Here is a 19,336-nt window from a genome sequence, read left to right as displayed (position 1 = left end):
CACTTTATGTTCAAAACTGGTACCATGAAGTTTGACTCATTTGGCAGGTAAGCTACTATCACATTCAGAAAATAAAGTCCATTCACCTTGGATCACATTTTTCTTGATTTAATTACTTGGGTTAACAAAGCCTAGTTGCTACAAGGAGCCTATTAAAGTAACTGTCCAGTGGAGATCTCAGTTTATATTCATCCTGTATAGTGATGTTACGTTTGATGCCTGAGCTCTGAGGCATGCGTTGAAATCACAGTGTGCCGATGCCCGTATCACTTTATCAGAAGCACGTGATCAATGACGTCCAAAGCTTCATTTCGTCGAACAACCACCTGATTGGTAGAAGACAAAAAGGCTACACTGCACACACTCTATGGGGTGTGGGACATAATCTATAATAATTTGGCTGCTCTAAGTTCTTTACACCAGCAGGTGCCACTAGTGTGCACTTGATCAAAGCCTTGAGAATTTACCTATTTCAGACAATTAGCTGGAATATCTCAATACTCCAGGAAGCTTTGTTTCCCCATCACTAATCCTATACTCGTATCTGTAGCCAAAGCATAATTTTAAGAAAAAACAACACTTACAAAACTTGTAACACAAAACATACAGTTTCGATAATGCTTGCCATGTCCTTATTAAACATTATATCATGTTGGCTGAGCTGGCCAATCAGCAGTATACTTGATTAAATATTTTTTTGTAACAGGTATATGCCCACACCATTCTGTTGTTGGGGTACGTCCAGGGCCGGATTAACAAAGGGGCTTCCCGGGGCTGAAGCCCCTGGGCCCAGAAGGCAGAAAAAAAGGCAGAAATATATTCATACATTATACAGTACATATTAGATATGTAGTATATATTTTTACTGCAACCGCAAACCACAGGAGGATTCTGGAGCCTGCTCTCAGTGAGTGTAGACAGCTTCCTGCTGCCACTATGTTAATCATCAGATAGGGGGAGGAGAGGTATGCGCCCCATGTGGGTAAATGGGGAGCCCAGCCTTGATTGGGTAACTGAAAAAATAAACTGCATAATAACTAAACATGACTGGTCAATTATGTGAGTCAGGGGCTGGGCCCAAGAGGCAAAAAGACAAATTACTTTTTTTATATCCAACCAAGGGAGCCTGTTCTCAATGTTCAAAATACACCAGAGAACATATTTAGCCACAGAGGATCAATAGTTAGGCAACAGCGAGATACTTAAGGTGGATTTTTAAAAGTAGAAGCTCGAACTGCTTGGGCACAGACCTGGATAGTATGACAGAACTCTGCAGGCTATCTCTGCAGTAGATTGCAACTCCGCCCACTTTGGCAGTTCTATCTTGATGGAAAATGTTGTAGTTGGGGATGGACATTTCAGAATTTTGGGTGGCCTTCCTAAGCCAGGATTCAGACACGGTTAGGACATCAGAATATATTCAGGGCATAATGTACAGACACGGGTATGGTAGGATGTGAGTACAGTGGGGGTAAACCTAGGCATTGAGTGATGATGAGAGAGTTTGCATCTCTGGAGACACCAGCTAAGCGAGGTAAGGTCTAAGGCATGTTGAGCTGGACTAGGGGCTCTACAGTGAAATAAAACAATAACTAACCGAAACAGCAGAAGACACGGCATATTGACATTTGAGAGAGGCATGTGTAGCCGAGTGATCATAGGGTCCAATGAGCAGCAATAGGTGAGTCCGGGAGCCGTTCGGTAGTCGCTACTATGCTAGGCAAGTGGGAGGCATGGCATTCAGAAAGCTAGCGGGCCGGAGCTAGCAGATGGGTCTTCGGTGACAACGCAACGGAAAAGCCTGTTGAAACCACATCGGACAATAACGTTGGCAGACCAGTCGTGATGGATCGGCGGGGATCCCTGTCGGCAATAAAGGGTCCAGGCCAATTGGCAAAAGAGGTATTGTAGCCCACGAATTAGTGGGTATACATCTTCGGCTAGCCGGGAGATGGGCCTGGCTCGAGGCTAGCTCAAGGCTAACTGGTGCTTGTTTCGGGACAGAGGCATTAGCCAGCGGTAGCCACACGATTGCAGCTAGCTAGCTGCGATGATCCGGTGTAATGGCCCAGAGCTTGCGGCAGGAATCCGGTGATGTGGTGGAAAAAAGCAGTCCGATATCGTGCTGTGCAGACTGGCAGTTATTGACCGAGCTAAAGCTGGCTGGTGACCGAGCTAAAGGTGAAGACCGCTAGCCGTGGCTAACAGTGACTACTAGCTAGTAGCTAGTTAGCTGTTTAGCTTCTGATGAAGGTTCCAGTTATAACGTATAGAAATAGCAAATCCGTACTACATTGGGTGGGGCGGGTTGCAGGAAAGTATATTTAGATCGTAGGTGGATAGTGAGATTAAAATATTTACGAAAAAACGATGAGACCAACTATTTACATGGGACAAGATGGGACAAGACAAACACACGTCCGACTGTTACGCCATCTTGGATTCTTGGAATACTTCAACCTCACCAGGTCCACAGATGGATATTTCTCTGTTATGTAGCCGTAATCTAACCAAGTAGCTTTTCCCGACACTTTTTCATATTTTTTGGGCACGTCAGAAGATGAAGTTACTTCTTCGGCGGCTGCCGCTTTTCAAGGTAAACTGATCAGTCCGAGTAGTGTGAACTCGCTTCTTCTTCTCTCCTCCGTTCCTTCCTTCCATCCTTTCCTTTCATTTACTGTGCTTATCAGTTTACCTTCACTGCTCTGGCATATTATTAAACATGACTCACCAAACATAAATGAAATATGAAAACCCTTCTACATTTTAGAGATCATCAAACTCTTAACCACAAATGCAGGGTTTTTGTAGTTAAACTTTGTGCAGCTGTCAAATACTTAAATATCATATAATATAATTTTCATGAAATCACAAGTCCAATACAGCAAACAGAAGTCGAAGATAAATATTTTTCTCAGACAGACAAGTTAGTTTGTTGGTTTTAAAAATCAAATTGTCGGCAATAATGATACAAAATAACATCTGTTAAAGACAGATAGCTTGAGAACCTAAAAATAATTACAGATAAATGATTCTGAATGTTCAGCCTCCTTCTCCTCTGCAACATGACATTAGCCCACAGTTGACATATGAGACATCTGTGGTTTTCCTGTGAACAATCTCCGCATCTGCTTTTCTATTGAAACATGTATTCTTTGTCCCAGTCACTGCCACCATCTTCTGTGAAGCCAGACTAACAGTATGCATGTAGCTCTCTAAATAATTACGTTGTTCATCCCTGATATGGCTGTTCATCTGTTTTTGCTCATCCTCCTTTTCGGTGAGTTATTTTTCCATTCCATCTGTTTGTGCTACAGGATATTCCATTCTTCTTTCCCCTCTTTTAGTCTTTTACTTTAGGAACTCTTAATATTTCAACATGTAATGGTTATAATAAGTGTGTCTTATTCCACTGATCATCCTATTGATTTATATTTCTCTGTCATTATTTTACATTTTGTTCAGATAAGAATGACCACTGCTTGATAACATGGCTTTGAATGCATTACAGACTGTTCCGCTTCGCCAGCTTGTGTAAAGTGTTCCCATCTCATGTTTTCTTATTTTTCATAATGGCAAAAAGAGCATGATAATGACCCATTTTGTTATGTCTAGACACCTTCCAGTACATCAAAGCCAAAGGTCAGTATCATTATTATGAATTTAAAGCTGCAATATGTAACTTTTTGGGCTACCAGACAAAACAATGGGTTACCAAAATATTCAAATATTAATTGACATATTTTCAATAAAAACGTTATTTTGATGAATTCATCCTTACAATTTCATCCTTCCACGAGATGCTGTATACACTGGGTATACAAAACATTAACATTACATAGACTGACCAGGCAAATCCAGGTGAAAGCTATGATCCCTTATTGATATCACTTGCCACTTCAATCAGTAAATAGATGAAGGCGAGGAGACATGTTAAAGACATGCATTGTGTATGTGTGCCATTCAGAGGGGGAAAGGGCAAGACAAAATATTTAAGTGCCTTTGAACGGGGTATGGTAGAAGGTGCCAGAACTGCAACAGTGCTGGGTTTTTCACGCTCAACAGTTTCCTGTGTGTATCAAGAATGGTCCACCACCTTAAGGACTTCCTGCCAACTTGACACAACTGTGGGAAGGATTGGAGTCAACATGGGTCAGCATCCCCGTGGAATGAGACAGAAAGCAAGATTAATACAAATCTCCGCTGTTGAAAACCAAATGCTAGTCTAAAATAAATGGAATATAAAATCTAAATGCTTTTTACAGTGGAGATCAAGTTTATAAATTGCCTGGCTGGGCTGATGAGATAGTGGATTGAGCAGTCAAATGAAATAGTGAATAGACAAATTTTTCTTGTTTGCAAACGTTGCGCGCATCGCCCTTGTGCGGCAACGTTTACAAACACAAAAAATTGTCTATTCACTATTCCATTTGACTGCTCAATTCTCTATGGTGACAGAACAGAACGCCAACAAAAAAAGCCTCTATTTACATGTTGCTTATGAGTGAATTTCACACTACTTTTGGATTATATTTGGAGTGTAAGGCTCGTATGAATGTCCTGCTTAATATAATGTTTGTGTCATCATTGCAAATCAACTGCATTATACTTAAATTACTTCAACTTCAACCAGTAAAATGTCTCTTTGGCTATCTTTTGCTACAGCCTATGGCCATATCAGTGAGCGTTAGCATTCTAGCTAACAACTTGCTGCATCCAAAATAGTTATTTTACAAAGATCACAACCAAATATAATCTTAGTGACTGTTCAAGCAAGAATCAAAATATCATTGTCAGCGTAGGAGAGCTCCCAAAAAGTTATTTTGTTTAGAAGTAAAAAAAAAAACGAAATCTAGGCTATGTTGAATGGGAGCAGAAGGTGTGGCTTTCTTACTGCAGTCAAGAGTCACGTGCATCTGTACATGACGTCAGTGTGTCGTTCACTGGAAAGTATGGAAAGCCATTTGGGTCTTTGCATTTCAAACAAGATACACGTGAAATAACACTGTTTGATGCGTCAAATAACACTATTTGATGTGTCAAATAACACTATTTGAAGCATAAAATAAGCTTGTTGACCAATCAGGACCTGGATATGACTGTACGTCACATAATCATTTAACACGTTCGTTACTTTTTTACGTAGTTATTACAGATTGATTACACTATCACTTGTATTTCATATGTCACAGCGATTCACCGATATGTATGATGCTGGTAAAGTTTTGTCTTGTGCACCTGCCGCTGCAGGTGCACAAGACAAGCTCTGGGACAGTTCTTGTCAGAAAAAAATCCATCACTTCCGTTGTTTGGCTGCGCCCATATAGCCACGTTCCAAATTGAGCATATGTCCTGGTGGAAGGATGAAAATAAAACACATTTACTCAGAACAATAATACGTCTTTAATGAATGACATGTCCTTAATCTTTTGTTTAAATGTTGGCAACCGTTTTACAAAAAGCAAAATGCCCATCGAAGCCGAAGATTATTGTGTGATAACTCCCTCCTAAGGGCTGTTCCTGGCACGTTCTCGTTGTTTATTGCTTAAATAGACAACAGTGTCTTAATTGTTTTTCTCTTTCAAACTAATATAATATTAAGTGGTACATTATCTGTATGAGTAGTTAAACATTGAAAATGAATTTATAATTCAATTAAAAAAGACACTCCATCATCCCTCTGATCTCACAGATCTTCCTCAGCTCAGTCTAACAGTGATTCCTGCAGTCATCAAAGAGAGAGACTCAGTTCAGCTGAACTGTCAGACTCCTCCATCTGTCTCTGAGTGTTTCTTCAAAATGGAAGGGCAAGTGGAATTCACCCTACCATCACCCTGTCAACAGACACTCACAGGAACACTACTGGTGAAGTGGACAGGTCAGAGTTCACCAGCTGAGGTCAAAATACAATGTCAGTACAGTGCTACAGGTTCACAGTTTAGATCCATATACAGTGAGCCGTCAACAGTCACAATTCAGGGTAAGAAGACTATTTGAATGGTTGTAAACAATGTACTGTTGTGCCATCATTACCATGTTCCTCTTGGGATATGTTATCATATTGTGTGTTGTCATAAGCTAATTCAAGGAATATATTATATCTCCTTCATTTCCCATACTGCCGCTGCATAAAGAAATTGACTCAAGATCATTAAGTCTGAAATAACAAGGAGGAGGGACTAGGAAATCAGTACATTTCTCAAAACCACTAAATGCTAAATGCTACATTCCCCTATTCTCACAGACATTCCTCAGCTGACAGTGAGTTCTACAGTCATCAGAGAGACAGAATCAGTTCAGCTGAGTTGTGAGACTCCAACATCTCTCCCTGTGTCTCACTGTTACTTCTACATAGAGGGGGAGAAGATTCTTCCAGACTCATTGTGTACGCAGACAATAACAGGAACTGAGTTGCTCAAGAGGTCTGGTCCAACATTTCCAGCTGTGGTCAAAGTGACATGTTACTTCACTGTATGGGAGTCTCACACATCTCCTTTAAGTGACCCTGTCTCAGTCACTGTTCAGGGTAAGTTGGTGGTTTAAACAATGATACACTTCACTGTTATACCGTATTAATTATGCTCGTTCTGAAAATGAGATCTTCTGTCGTATTTCTTAAACGTCTTCATTTCACATAATGACAGGATTTACTGTACTTTGTACAAACATAAATGCAGATATAGTTTAACATTTTATTAATGGATTTTCCATACTGTTAGTATGTATGGATTACCTGTAATGTTTTTTAAATGCAACGTTCAAAGAGACCCACCTCCTCCCAGGCTGACAGTGAGTTCTAAAGTCATCAGAGAGAGACTCAGTTCAGCTGAGCTGTCAGACTCCTCCATCTGTCACTGTGTCTCACTGTTACTTCTACACAGAGGGGAGAGATCATAAACACTCACACTGTATGCGGTCACTCACGGGGACTGAGCTGCTCTCGTGGGCAGGTCAAAGTTCATCTGCTGAGTTCAAACTGAGATGTTTTTACACAGTAGAAACTTACTATCCATCGATGCACAGTGGTTCTGTCTCTCTTACTATTCTTGGTAAGACATTTTATATTCAGATTGTCTTGAATGATTCTGTTTAAATCACAATCTCATCCAATGTCATTTTAAAAATAGTTGTGAAGACAATAAATATTTGAAATGTACAGTTTTTAAGATTCCACGGCAAACAACCACAGAGACAGGCCAAAGTACAATCAAAGGTTTTTTATAAACTCAGCTTTACACAGTAATACACTGTATCACTACGGCCCTATATACAAATAGGCTGGGATTTAGGGTTGTAGGCTAACTAGAAGCAACGGGCCAAACCAACACAGCAGTTGATTCCTGATCGGTGGCCAATGTTCATTCAGGTCCTTCCGAACAGGGTTTGTTCGTTCGGTTCTACCCGAGCAGGATTAGTTCGGCTCTACCCGAACAGGGTTCGGCTCTTCCTCCCGAGCAGGGATCGTTAGTCGATGGCTGGTCTGGTAGTCGATTGCTGGTTTGGTGTTCAATGGCAGGTCGCCTTCTGTCCCTCGCTCCTCACCGGCCTGGCTGCGTGGTAGAGTTGGATGTAGCCTCTCAGCTGCGTCAGGCGTGTCCCCCGTGTCTGTAGTCGTAGGGGACAGAAAACATACAATTAGAGGATGTACTGGCCAACAATTGGGGTCACACTCATACGTTCAAAACAAGCACTTTCCTTAAGTAGTGCTGTAGAGAGCTTTGTGATTTGTGTCTTTCCTACAGCAGGGTACCAGTCTAGTTCTAGTTCACTCTAGTTCTGGGGCGTGTTTAGCAATTTGTTTGGGGAGGGAGGAGGTGATAGAGAATTGGCAACAGCTGTCTCAATGTCACTTTAGTCCATGCTAATCTGTGGAATCACAGCACACCATACAAGCAAGCAAAATAGTCCATGCGATTCAATTTGATTTCACACGTGAGAATGTAAGTGAAAGGTAATTAACCTCTCTGGTACAAGTGGGACGCTAGCTTCCCACCTTGACAACAGCCAGTGAAATTGCAGGGCGCCAAATTCAAAACAACAGAAATCCCATAATTAAAATTCCTCAAACATGCAAGTATTATCCACCATTTTAAAGATAAACGTCTTGTAAATCCAACCACAGTGTCCGATTTCCAAAAGGTGTTTACCGAGAAAGCACACCATGCGATTATGTTAGGTCAGCACCTAGTCACAGAAAACCATACAGCCATTTTTCCAGCCAAAGAGAGGAGTCACAAAAAGCAGAAATAGAGATAAAATTAATCAGTAACCTTTGATCTTCATCAGATGGCACTCATATGACTTCATGTTACACAATACATGTATGTTTTGTTCAATAAAGTTCATATTTCTATCCAAAAGTCTCAGTTTACATTGGCGCGTTATGGTCAGAAATGCATTGTCTCAAACAAATGTCCGGTGAAAGTGCAGAGAGCCACATCAAATTACAGAAATACTCACCATAAACATTGATAAACGATACAAGTTTTAAACATACGAATAATGATAAACTTTGTCACGTTCCTGACCTATTTTTATGTTATTTTGATTATGTTTAGTTGGTCAGGGCGTGAGTTGGGGTGGGCATTGTATGTTGTGTGTGTTTTGTTTAGTCTATGGGTGTTGTATTGTGTATGGGATAGATAATTGTGAGGTTGTCTAGTTATGTCTATGGCTGCCTGGATTGGGTCTCAATCAGAGACAGCTGTCATTCATTTGTCTCTGATTGGGAGCCATATTTAAGGTAGCCATAGGCAGTAGGCTTTTGTGGGTAGTTGTCTTGTTTAACGTTTGTTGCTTGTCTGTGCACTTGCGTTATTTAGCTTCACGATCATTTGTTGTTTTTTGTTTGTTTGTATAGTGTTTTCGTTTCATGTTCATCTTCGTTCATTTATTAAAAGAAGATGGCTTATTTTCCTCATGCTGCGTTTTGGTCCGAATCTCTTCCACACGATCGTGACAGAACTACCCACCACAACAGGACCAAGCGGATTGAGGAAGGAAGGCAAGAACAACAGCAATGGGGAAAAGAGGAATGGACTTGGGAGGAGATCCTGGACGGCAAAGGACCCTGGACTCAGCCAGGGGAATATCGCCGTCCCAAAGCGGAGCTGGAGGCAGCGAAAGCGGAGAGGAGGTTCTATGAGGCAAAAGCACGTAAGAGCGGCTGGAAGCCCGAGAGGCTCACCCAAAAATTTCTTGGGGGGGGGCTAAAGGGGAGTGTGGCGAAGCCGGGTTGGATACCTGAGCCAACTCCCCGGGCTTACCGTGGAGTAAGAGGGCGTCGTACTGGTCAGACACCGTGTTATGCGGTAAAGCGCACGGTGTCCCCAGTACGCGTGCTTAGCCCAGTGCGGGCTATTCCACCTTGCCGCACTGGGAGGGCTAGGTTGGGCATCGAGCCGGATGCCATGAAGCCGGCCCAACGTATCTGGCCTCCAGTACGTCTCCTCGGGCCGGTGTACATGGCACCAGCCTTACAGGTGGTGTCCCCGGTTCGCCTGCATAGCCCAGTGCGGGCTATTCCACCTCGCCGCACTGGCAGGGCTACGGGGACCATTCAACCTGGTAAGGTTGGGGAGGCTCGGTGCTCAAGAGCACGTGTCCTCCTTCACGGTCCGGTATATCCGGCGCCACCTTCCCACCCCAGTCCAGTACCACCAGTTCCGGCACCACGCACCAAGCCTCCTGTGCGTCTCCAGAGCCCTGGACGCACTGTTCCTTCTCCCCGCACTCGCCCTGAGGTGCGTGTCCTTAGCCCGGTACCTCCAGTTCCGGTACCACGCACCAGGCCTATAGTGCGTCTCAGCCGGCCAGAGTCTGCCGTCTGCCCAGCGGCGCCTGAACTGCCCGTCTGCCCAGCGGCGCCTGAACTGCCCGTCTGCCCAGCGGCGCCTGAACTGCCCGTCTGCCCAGCGGCGCCTGAACTGCCCGTCTGCCCAGCGGCGCCTGAACTGCCCGTCTGCCCAGCGGCGCCTGAACTGCCCGTCTGCCCAGCGGCGCCTGAACTGCCCGTCTGCCATACGCCGTCTGAACTGTCCGTCTGCCATGAGCCTGCAAAGCCGCCCGTCTGCCATGAGCCTGCAAAGCCGCCCGTCTGCCATGAGCCTACAGAGCCGTCCGCCAGACAGGAGCCGCTAGAGCCGTCCGCCAGACAGGAGCCGCTAGAGCCTTCCGCCAGACCGGATCAGCCAGAGCCTTCCGCCAGACCGGATCAGCCAGAGCCTTCCGCCAGACCGGATCAGCCAGAGCCTTCCGCCAGACCGGATCAGCCAGAGCCTTCCGCCAGACCGGATCAGCCAGAGCCTTCCGCCAGACCGGATCAGCCAGAGCCTTCCGTCAGACCGGATCAGCCAGAGCCTTCCGCCAGACCGGATCAGCCAGAGCCTTCAGCCAGCCATGACCGTCCAGAGCCGTCAGCGAGCCATGACCGTCCAGAGCCGTCAGCGAGCCATGACCGTCCAGAGCCGTCAGCGAGCCATGACCGTCCAGAGCCGTCAGCGAGCCATGACCGTCCAGAGCCGTCAGCGAGCCATGACCGTCCAGAGCCGTCAGCGAGCCATGACCGTCCAGAGCCGTCAGCGAGCCATGACCGTCCAGAGCCGTCAGCGAGCCATGACCGTCCAGAGCCGTCAGCCAGCCATGACTGTCCAGAGCCGTCAACCAGCCAAGAGCGTCCAGAGCCAGCCAGCCAGGATCCGCCAGTCATTCTGGTGTTGCCCCTCATTCTGGTGTTGCCCCTCATTCTGGTGTTGCCCCTCATTCCGGTGTTGCCCCTCATTCCGGTGCTGCTCCTTATCCTGATGATGCCCCTTAATTTAGGTGGGGTTATTTGGAGGGTGGGCATTGTGAGGGGGATAAAGAAGCGGGGATTGATTATGGTGGGGTGGGGACCTCGCCCTCAGCCTGAGCCACCACCGTGGACAGATGCCCACCCAGACCCTCCCCTAGACTTTTGGTGGTGCGTTCGGAGTACGCACCTTGAGGGGGGGGTTATGTCACGTTCCTGACCTATTTTTATGTTATTTTGATTATGTTTAGTTGGTCAGGGCGTGAGTTGGGGTGGGCATTGTATGTTGTGTGTGTTTTGTTTAGTCTATGGGTGTTGTATTGTGTATGGGATAGATAATTGTGAGGTTGTCTAGTTATGTCTATGGCTGCCTGGATTGGGTCTCAATCAGAGACAGCTGTCATTCATTTGTCTCTGATTGGGAGCCATATTTAAGGTAGCCATAGGCAGTAGGCTTTTGTGGGTAGTTGTCTTGTTTAACGTTTGTTGCTTGTCTGTGCACTTGCGTTATTTAGCTTCACGATCATTTGTTGTTTTTTGTTTGTTTGTATAGTGTTTTCGTTTCATGTTCATCTTCGTTCATTTATTAAAAGAAGATGGCTTATTTTCCTCATGCTGCGTTTTGGTCCGAATCTCTTCCACACGATCGTGACAAACTTCTCCTTAATGCAATCGCTGTGTCAGATTTCAAAAAGGCTTTACGGAGAAAGCACACTTTGCAATTATGTTAGGTCTGCACCTAGCCACAGACACCTACAGTATATAGCCATTTTCCAGCCATGGAGAGTGTCAGAAAAGTCAGAAATAGCATTAAAATTAATCACTTACCTTTGATGATCTTCATCTGGTGGCACTCCCAGGTCTCCATGTTAGACAATAAATGTTTGTTTTGTTCAATAATGTCCCTCTTTATGACCAAATACCTCCTTTTTGTTCACACGTTTTGTCCAATAATCCGAATGCTTAAGGTGCGTGCACTAATTCCAGACAAAAAGTTTTTAAAAAGTACAATAAAAGTTAGTAGAAACATGCAAAACTATGTTTAAAAACAATCCTCTGGTTGTATAGGAAAGGAGAAACAAGAAAGGCGTGTTCCCGATCAGGCGCATGGCTGATGAATGGAAATTTCAACTGTTCACTGATTGAAAGTGCTGTATCTCCCCATTTTTCAGAGTAAAAGCCTGAAACAATGCTTAAAGACTGGCCACATGTAGAGGAAGCCACGGAGCTCATGAACTGGGTCCTAAGTATTTGTATGGTGGATAGGCTTTCAATGGAAAAACAGCCTTTCAAAATAATGGTACTTCCTGGTTGGATTTTCCTCAGGTTTTCACCTGCCATATCAGTTCTGTTATACCCACAGACATTACTTTAACAGTTTTTCTATCCACATCTGCTAATTATATGCATATCCTATCTTCTGGGCCTGAGTAGCAGGCAGATTATTTTGGGCACGCTTTTCATCCAAAATTCACAATGCTGCCCCCTACCCTAGTGAAGTTAAGAGAATTAAGTGAAAGGCAATCGTTGTAAAGACACAGCACACATTATTAAATGGCACTCATAAATAGGAATGAGATAAGACATGCTGATACGTAATATAAAGAGAATGACAGGCTCTAATTTAGTAAGAGTCAGTGTCACTTGTGACATATAAACTCAGCAAAAAAATAAATGTCCCTTTTTCAGGACCCTGTCTTTCAAAGATAATACATAAAAATCCGAATAACTTGCAGATCTTCATTGTAAAGGATTTAAACACTGTTTCCCATGCTTGTTCAATGAACTATAAACAATTCATGAACATGCACCTGTGGAACAGTCATTAAGACACTAACAGCTTACAGACGTTGGGCAATTAAGGTCACAGTTATGAAAACTTAGGACACTAAAGAGGCCTTTCTAGTGACTCTAAAAACACCAAAAGAAACATGCCCAGGGTCCCTGCTCATCTGTGTGAACGTGCCTTAGGCATGCTGCAAGAAGGCATGAGGACTGCAGATGTGGCCAGGGCAAAAAATTGCAAGTTCCGTACTGTGAGACGCCTAAGACAGCGCTACAGGGAGACAAGACGGACAGCTGATCATCCTCGCAGTGGCAGACCATGTGTAACAACACCTGCACAGGATCGGTACATCCAAACATCACACCTGCGGGACAGGTACAGGAAGGTAAAAACAACTGCCAGGGTTACACCAGGAACGCACAATCCCTGCATCTGTGCTCAGACTGTCCGCAATAGGCTGAGAGAGGCTGGACTGAGGGCTTGTAGGCTTGTCCTCACCAGACATCACCGGCAACAATGTCGCCTATGGGCACAAACCCACGGTCGCTGGACCAGACAGGATTGGCAAAAAGTGCTCTTCATTGACGAGTCGCGGTTTTGTCTTACCAGGGGTGATGGTTGGATTCGCGTTTATCGTGAATGAACGAGCGTTACACCGAGGCCTGTACTCTGGAGCGGGATCGATTTGGAGGTGGAGGGTTTGTCATGGTCTGGGGCGGTGTGTCACAGCATCATCGGACTGAGCTTGTTGTCATTGCATGCAATCTCAACGCTGTGCGTTACAGGGAAGACATCCTCCTCCATCATGTGGTACCCTTCCTGCAGGCTCATCCTGACATAACCCTCCAGCATGACAATGCCACCAGCCATACTGCTCGTTCTGTGCGTGATTTCCTCCAAGACAGGAATGTTAGTGTTCTGCCATGGCCAGCGAAGAGCAAGGATCTCAATCCCATTGAGCACGTCTGGGACCTGTTGGATCGGAGGGTGAGGGCTAGGGCCATTCACCCCAGAAATGTCCGGGAACTTGCAGGTGCCTTGGTGGAAGAGTGGGGTAACATCTCACAGCAAGAACTGGCAAGTATGGTGCATTCCATGAGGAGGAGATGCACTGCAGTACTTAATTCAGCTGGTGGCCACACCAGATACTGACTGTTACTTTTGATTTTGAACCCCCCTTTGTTCAGGGACACATTATTCAATTTCTTTTAGTCACATGTCTATGGAACTTGTTCAGTTTATGTCTCAGTTGTTGAATCTTGTCATGTTCATACAAATATTTACACATGTCAAGTTTGCTGAAAATAAGTGCAGTTGACATTGAGAGGACGTTTCTTTTTTTGCTGGATTTACATTACATTCAAATAGAGTGATGCATAAAGGAGTCTCTGTCCTTTCCTAACAGATCCAAAACCAGACATTACAGTCTATTTTGATTGGTTCTTCATCGTCATCTGTTTGATCCCTGGATCCGTCAGTCCTGACACCACCTGTAAACTGTATGTTGGAGAGGAGAGTCAGCAATTATTCACAGAAAAGATCTGGAAAGAAAAAAGCAAAGGTTCCAAACAGAGGTTTTGTAGATTCACAGTAACTGAGAGGGATATTATCAGAACTCTACAGTCAGTGAGGCGTAAGGAGGTGAGCTGTGACTACAGAGTGAGCTCAGGACCAGAATCTCTCTCTCCACGCAGTGATGGGAAAAGCTTTGGCTGCAGGTCTTCATGATCTGACTCACTTTAATTTTAGCATCTTCTTAGTATGATTATATAAATTCTGACAAAAAAAAAAAACAATCCCAAATTATTTCAGATCTGTTGGGAGTTCACATCAGTGATCCAACAACTATACAAACACCTTCAATAGCAGGTAGGCTACACATTTGTCCTTTTATAGTGACACTGCTTTTATTTGAAAGCAAAGCAGGTTTCAGCAATAAGAATAGTTGTGTTCATGTGTAAATGAAGCGGTTCTGTTAGTTAATTAAGCTGTTCTATAGATATGACACCAGCCTCAACACCAATGCCTGGGATCATCAGCACAAGTAATAGAATGTCTGTGTTCATCTAGTCGAGTGTTTAGATCGTATCTATGCGCTGTTATGCTTCTGCTGTTAGATAACATGGAGACTTCATTCTAGGAAGCTGTCAACAACAATCAACACCTTATCTGTCCTGAAAGACTTGATCACCTTATGAATTGGTCTTATCATCTCTATAATGAGGAGAAATATAATCTACCAGGGCTAGAAGCAATCTGTCCGTCGTGATTTTTATAGTCTTACTTTGCCCACTTTGAATAGATAAATCATGAACGTATTTCAAAAGGCCAACACCACCATGATGATCATTAATACGATCATGAAAAAAATGCTAATTTCATTATTATGTGTTTTCTCAGTGGGTTTGACTCCAGGTCCTAGATCTACTTTGCCTCCCAGCACGACAGTGAGTCCTACAGAAGGTGTGCTGGGCCTCTAAATGACCATCTCTGCAAATACCAATTGTACAGTCAAGAGTTTAGATTATGGGCCTGTAAAATTAAGTGACCCAAATGTGAATGTAAAACCTTATTCTTGTGTAGTCATATTGCTTCCCACTTGTTTCAACTGTTACTTGTACCTTTACCCCAGACACCACAGTGACACCAACTACCAGTAAGTAGATCCACCAATTCTAACTTAGTTTGCAAATACAATATCTTTGTTCACATTCATTAACTAAAGCTCTGACCGGTTAACTAATATATGTATTCATAGCTGCTTGTAATTCCAGTCCAGATTTGTGTACTTTTAGTCCATCTGATTTGTAGGTAATGTGCAGTGTACTTCTCTCTTTCTGCTTAATTAATGACCTTAGATATTACATTCATTTACATTTGTTCTTGTGTAATATGAGTAATCTCTTCTCACCAGGTTTGACCTCCCCTTTGACCCCTAGCACGGCAGTGAATCCTTTATCAGGTCTCTTAGTCATCTTTATCTAGTTAGCAAATATAAGTAAAACAATTAGAGTAGCTTATTTTCTCCATGTTTTTGTATGTTTTTTTTCCCATCACAAATTTGCCTCATTACAAAAAGAGGTTGATATTTGATTGATTAAAATCAACCCATTTAGATGTATTTTTGTATAATCAGATCCAATGATTTGCTTTGCATCAGGGTCGACTGTTTGCTGTACTTTGACCACTGACACCCCAGCGAGTCCAACTGAAAGTAAGTATAGCCAATAGGTTTCATTTAGTTTGCTAAATATTTGTGTCTAATAAAGCATAAACCAGTATACAAATATAGCCAAATGTGAATTCTGTCAAAGGTTTAGGATTAATCAAACAATTTGTCTCTTCTTAGAAATATGTACATAACTCTGTTATTAAACTGTCCTTCTCTCTTGCATGTGCCCAGGAGGTCAAAGCTCCACAGAAAGTGATGTGGAATCAAACAGTCAAGAAAGCATTCTGGGTAAGTATCCTTTTCTCGCTGTCTTTTCTCACACATATGAAAACAGAGCTGTGCACATTATCTTAGAAGAACAATAATGTGGTCCAAGAGCTAATGACCTCTCCCGTTGTCATCATGTCACCAAATAGTGGGGCAATTATGGCAGGCAGCAGTGAGTGTGGCTTCTGGAGTGGGCGTGTTCCTGGTAGGATTGACAGCTGTCTGTCTCTGCAGGAGGACCAGTGAGTACATTTGATTCTGCAAAACAAATCATTTGCAAATTTACCGTGCTGACATTAATGTAAGTGACTTTGGCATGGGTTCATTTATCAACTCATTTTGATCATATTGTATAGGTTAGACTATATTCAATATAATTAATTTAGCCTCATTTGTTTTTCAGAGAAAACCAATTCTCAGAGGTAAGAATTCTCCTTGTGAATATGATGCAGATTGTATCAACCTTTAGTTCTGTATTGTCCATGATGAGATGTTCTTACCACAACCTTCTTATATTTTTATGTTGTACAGACCTACAGCCAGACAGGATGATCACAGACAATGTATGTTCCAAACAAAATACATCAACATAGACACACACACGACTTACAGAACTATATACACGCATGTACAAACACTGTAACTCCATTTTCATTGTGTTTCTGTTGTAGATGATTTGGTGTCTATGGGAGCGGTGAGCAGCGGAGTCATGGTGAGTATTCTACATTACAGTGGTATCTGTACACATATACCCCTCTGACAGAGGAGGCTGGTGGGATGAGTTATAGGAGGACAGGCTCATTGTAATGGCTGGAATGGAATTAATGGAACGGAGTCAAACAAATCAAACACATCAAAACTACGTGTTTGACTCCATTCTATTCATTCCATTTCAACGATTACAATGAGCCTGTCCTCCTATAACTCCTCTCACCAGCATCCTCTGCCCTCTGACTGTCTGATCTGAGGATCAATACCTTAATGTTACATTAGTAGTGCTTCAACATATGAATGTTCAAAGTATCAAACCAACAGCTATATTTATTTACAGATTTATATGGTCATTTTTATTTATTACCAAATAAGATGTTTTTCACCAAAAACGGTTTCTGAATACATTAAATCATGTTAAACCTTGTAAATGTGTTCGTAAGTAGGTACATAGCTTATGTAAAATCAAATAACCTACATCTTGCATTGGACATGTGTAGACCTCAGAATGACACAAAACCCACAAACACTTCCTGTGATACAAAGGAGGGTGCAGTTCATGTCACGAGTTAGAAAGTAGAATAGACAGACAGTTTGTTACGACTGGAGGATAAAAAGTCTCTCTCTTCTCTCTCTTCTTCTCTCTCTCTCTCTACTACAGGTGGATTCAGGAGATGCTGGAATCGATTCTCAGATCCCTTCTGTACTGTCCACGTTCATGCCCTCAGGTTTGTCCCTCAGATCTCGGGACCATCTGCAAGTGCACAGCTACTGTACATGCTTGAACTTTGGGCCTAACCTTATCAACCATATCAAAATGCATATATGACACTCACAACAGAAATGAATGTGTCAGAGCATCAGCAGCGTGAGAATAGAGCTGTAGATCTGCAGGGTGGTTTGAGTCATAAGGAGAAGTATGAAATGACATCAAGCCTTGTTACTTGCACTTCTTCTGTTTGGCTGTTACTAACGCAACAGGGCAAACTCGACTAAGTAACACACATGCAATGTAGACATGTAAAATACACATGACCCCCCTCAAACACACACTCATACATACATACACAACCTCTTACTCATGGAATTGTCTCTCTGATGTGCAGGTCCCGTTGATGTGGATACACAGGCATTTGCAAATGAACATGTAAGTACAGCACAAATGTCCTATTCGTTGTAATATATTATATTGTTATATTATTATATATGGCATTGTTTTCACAGACAGACTGACTAGAGGATAAAAGTATCTCGCTTTCTCTCACTGTGTTTCATGACTTTCAGTTTAAGATTGGTGTTACATCCTCATAAACAAACCTTATGAATTACATTTACTGTACTGTAGATTCGACGCCCTAAAGTGAATCTGTTTCTTTCCTCTAGTCTGATACGTACCACGTATACAGCTCAATCCCCGACAGACCAGCAACCTCAGCCCAGCCGGATGGGTTGTACAGTCTTCTGCAGACAAACTGACACTACAACTCTATGTCTCACACAAATAAAAAAATTCTCACACGACATCCTTTGTTTATCACACATCCAGATACTGTAAATAAGTTGCTTAACAGGTGATATTTCTACTGTATTACACATGTTCAACTGGTTTCTGTGACATGTCTATCCATAAAATCTGTTACTGTGTTAATTTTTTTAATTTTTTTATTTTTGGAGGGGTCTGGGTCATACTCCCCTTTGAGCATTTTTCTTATTTCTTCCCCCTAGTAAATGCTAAATCTACTGTAATTATGTATATTATATTGACTGTGTGATACCTCCTTCCATAACGGTTGGATACAATTAATTTCCTATTGGGCAAAACATAATCCAAAACAAACTGCAAATTCATCCAACAGGTTCGTTGAGTCATAAGCTTGATGTATGTATTGGGTGCAAGGAATATAGGACCAAAATACAAAATGTGTGACTACTTTAATACACTATAAATGAATTTGTCCAAATACTTGTGACTTCTTCAAATGTGGGGACTATATTGATAAAGTGCTTTTATATCTAAATGGTAAAACATACAATGCCTTCAGAAAGTCTTCACACCCCTTCACGTTTTCCACATTTTGTTGTGTTACAGCCTGAATTTAATATGTATGAAATTGAGATTTTTTTTGTCACTGGCCTACACACAATACCCCATATCGGGGTAGAAGGTAATCCAGTGGTTAGAGCATTGGACTAGTAACCAAAAGGTTGCAAGATCAAATTCCCGTGCTGACAAGGTAAAAATATGTTGTTCTGCACCTGAACAAGGCAGTTAACCCACTGTTCCTAGGCCGTCATCGAAAACAATAATTTGTTCTTAACTGACTTGCCTAGTTAAATAAAGGTAAAAATAAATAATGTCAAAGTGGAATTATGTAAAAAAAAAAGTGTGAATGAGTATTCAACCCCTTTGTTTTGGAAATCCAAAATAAGTTCAGAAGTAAAATTTGGCCTAACGTCGCATAATACGTGTTTATAATAGTGTTTATTATGATTTTTTTATGACTACCAGGGGCCTGTTGCACAAAACTAGGATAAGGGATTAAGCCAGGATATCTTGGTGATCCTGGCTCAATTGATCCGTAATCCGGTTGCACTAAAGATGGATAGGGGG

At 42.7% G+C, this 19,336-nt stretch overlaps 1 protein-coding gene across 1 annotated transcript; it reads left to right on the top strand.

The window, feature by feature from the left end:
• Positions 1-3,144: 3,144 nt before the first annotated feature.
• LOC139540911 (uncharacterized) lies at positions 3,145-18,688 on the top strand. Its single transcript, XM_071344982.1, has 17 exons — positions 3,145-3,280; positions 3,616-3,642; positions 5,693-5,980; positions 6,245-6,526; positions 14,388-14,444; positions 14,976-15,038; positions 15,208-15,231; positions 15,490-15,537; positions 15,736-15,789; positions 15,979-16,035; positions 16,164-16,256; positions 16,418-16,436; positions 16,546-16,577; positions 16,686-16,726; positions 17,387-17,453; positions 17,832-17,872; positions 18,109-18,688. Exons 1-17 carry the CDS (start codon positions 3,244-3,246, stop codon positions 18,199-18,201), a joined length of 1,323 nt encoding a protein of 440 aa, XP_071201083.1. The 5' UTR covers positions 3,145-3,243; the 3' UTR covers positions 18,202-18,688.
• The last annotated feature ends 648 nt before the right edge of the window (positions 18,689-19,336 follow it).

This window comes from Salvelinus alpinus, chromosome 2 (genome assembly GCF_045679555.1).
Source record: "Salvelinus alpinus chromosome 2, SLU_Salpinus.1, whole genome shotgun sequence".
Lineage (NCBI taxonomy): Eukaryota > Metazoa > Chordata > Actinopteri > Salmoniformes > Salmonidae > Salvelinus > Salvelinus alpinus.
This window is presented reverse-complemented; position numbering and strand designations above follow the sequence as displayed.

Coding starts and splice junctions, on each gene's coding strand:
- LOC139540911 (XM_071344982.1), top strand. CDS start 3,244: ATGGCTGTTCATCTGTTTTTGCTCATCCTCCTTTTCG. Junction 15,039..15,207: donor GACAGTGAGTCCTACAGAAG/GTGTGCTGGGCC, acceptor CCTTTACCCCAG/ACACCACAGTGACACCAACT. Junction 17,454..17,831: donor GTCCACGTTCATGCCCTCAG/GTTTGTCCCTCA, acceptor TCTGATGTGCAG/GTCCCGTTGATGTGGATACA.